Raw genomic sequence first — 2,374 nt, 5'->3', positions numbered from 1 at the left:
TCCCGCAGGCATCGCGTACTAAGTCCGGATGGGCTGTCCGCACCGCCGACCTCACCACCCGCGACCTTCTGATACAACGGCAGTGAGATTGGGCCACCAAGGCCGAGGCCAGCCAGAAGTGGTATACGTACATTGTTGACGACTGCCCCTGACACCTCTACGACCTCCAGGGACAACCCGTTGACCAAGAGGCAGCAACATTAGACCGGTCTCGAACCGGTCAGCGTTCGGCCGACCAACTGCCTACCAAGTCCCTTTTATTCTCCTTTCTGGAACCGACCAAAAAGACGATGGCGGCTGTTTGGCTGCAGCAGACTGGCAAGACCGATCATCAAGGCACCTCTGCTGTCGCAATGCGAGAACTGCTGGGACTACCACTCCAAGTACGGATGCAACCGCGAAGCTCACTGCAAACGCTGTGGCAAGATCGGCCACGGACACGAAGAATGCTCCGCGCCGAGACCGGCTACGGACACACAGAATGCTCCGCACCGGAGCAATGCGTCAACTGCCTGGCGCCCCACGCCGCCGACTTTCCTATCTGCCCAGCACGCCCAAAAAGGATTCATGGGACGATCTAAAGGCTCACGAAGCCCCAGAGGGATCTGGTCAGACAGAACGGAGCCAGCCTATTCCGACAACATAACATGGAGATTATTGCACCTGCTGACGCAACCTCATCCAGCCCTCATCCACTCATCTCCTCGCCATGCGCGCGCGAACCCCCCGCCACTCCCGAATCGGACGACAGCGAGTCTCCTGAATCGGATGATAGCGAATCCTCCCAAAGCCTTCCTGTTGCCCCGAAGAAAAGACGACTCGAACCCACCAACTCAGATCTATGAGAAGGAAGCAAGCAACCCCACGCCGTAGACAGGACCTCCGAATCTTCCAAGCCAACGTGGGCAAAGGCGGCCCATCACACGACTGTGCCCTCGCACTGGCCGACGCAGAGCGATTCGACCTGATACTGCTACAGGAGCCCTGGACTGATGTCAAAGATGGCCGATGCCTCACCGAGACTCATCCCGCCTATGACGCATTCTCCTCGGTGGACTACTGGGAGGGCCCCAGCACCCGGCCCCGGGTTATAACATACCTTCGACGCAGCCCTACGTTGTTGGCTGACCAACTCCGGCCCTCACCGTCAAGGGACATGTTGTGGCTACACGTTGATGATACTACCTTTGTGAATGTCTATCGACAACCTGGCGTCCACGAGACTCTCGACCTTCTCGTACAGTGGCCAATTCCCGGTCGATGTGTGGTTGTTGGGGGGCCAATTCCCGGTCGATGTGTAGTTGTCGGAGACTTCAACGCCAGACACTACTCCTGGCAAGCGGGAGATACGACCGGTCGCGGCAACGACATCGCGACGTGGGCAACACGGAATGACCTGTCCCTCCTCAATCCACCCAACAAGCCCGACCAACCGGTACGGCAACACCATCGATCTCGCCTTCTCAAACATTCCTCGTGCGGAGGCCACGGTGGAGGACCATCTGGCCACAAGCTCGGATCATTTCACGCTGAGCTTGACCATCCCATCCATGCATCACACCCCCTCGTCTGCTCGGCAAGATCCGGGTCACGTCGGACGACGAACTCAAACGCTTCGGTGAGATCGTGGAGATGGAGGCCTCCGCTCTTCCTACGCAAACATCCTCCACAGAAGGACTCGATGCCTTGGCAGCATCGCTCACATCCATGCTGCAATCAGCGGCCAGCAGGGCCGGGCACCTCACCAGGAAAAGGGCACGGGCCGCGCCATGGTGGAATGACAAGTGTGCACTGGCTGCTGCCGAGTATAGATCTATGAGACGCATCTACCCTCTGGGGTATGGCAAAGAAGCGCAGCTCGCTAGGAAGCGGCTGAAGCGCGGCTCGCTAGGAAGAGGCTCCAACGGGTAGTCCGCGATACCGAACGCTTATTCTGGCAAGCACTAGTTGACAAAGTGTCAAGCAATGAAGACATATTCAAGATCACACGATGGACTAAGGCCCGAAGCCCTTTCCAGCCGCCTCCACTACAAGTAAACGGCACCGTCTACGAGACAATGACCGAGAAGGCTACAGCTCTTCGCCAGGCAACTCTCGAGAGAAGAACATCTGGGGACGACATAGAGAATCCCTGGGTAGACGTCTCTCCCAACCAATCTCTGCCCTTTTCCTCACATGTTTCCGCAGAGGAGGCGCGAAAAGCGACCATCGACACGGGAAACACATCCCCTGGCTCTGACGACATTACTGTAAAGCTGCTGCGAGCCGCATGGCCAGCAATTGGAAACCTGGTGCGGGAGCTCTATGAAGGATGCCTAACTGTGTCTGACGCTGGGGCACCACCCGAAAGACTTCAAGGAGGCTGAGGTTGTCA

At 57.7% G+C, this 2,374-nt stretch overlaps 1 protein-coding gene across 1 annotated transcript; it reads left to right on the top strand.

Annotated features, from left to right (window-relative positions):
• Positions 1-841: 841 nt before the first annotated feature.
• MAA_11761 (reverse transcriptase) lies at positions 842-2,366 on the top strand (the record flags this gene model as incomplete). The annotated part of the gene is made up of 3 exons (XM_011412676.1): positions 842-1,435; positions 1,582-1,907; positions 1,964-2,366. The coding sequence occupies 3 exons, from the start codon at positions 842-844 to the stop codon at positions 2,364-2,366; spliced, it is 1,323 nt and encodes a 440-aa protein (XP_011410978.1).
• Between the last annotated feature and the right edge of the window lie 8 nt (positions 2,367-2,374).

This window comes from Metarhizium robertsii (assembly GCF_000187425.2).
Source record: "Metarhizium robertsii ARSEF 23 chromosome Unknown MAA_Scf_19, whole genome shotgun sequence".
Classification (NCBI taxonomy): domain Eukaryota; kingdom Fungi; phylum Ascomycota; class Sordariomycetes; order Hypocreales; family Clavicipitaceae; genus Metarhizium; species Metarhizium robertsii.
Note: the sequence above shows the minus strand (reverse complement) of the source record. Positions and strands in the feature narration are given on the sequence as shown.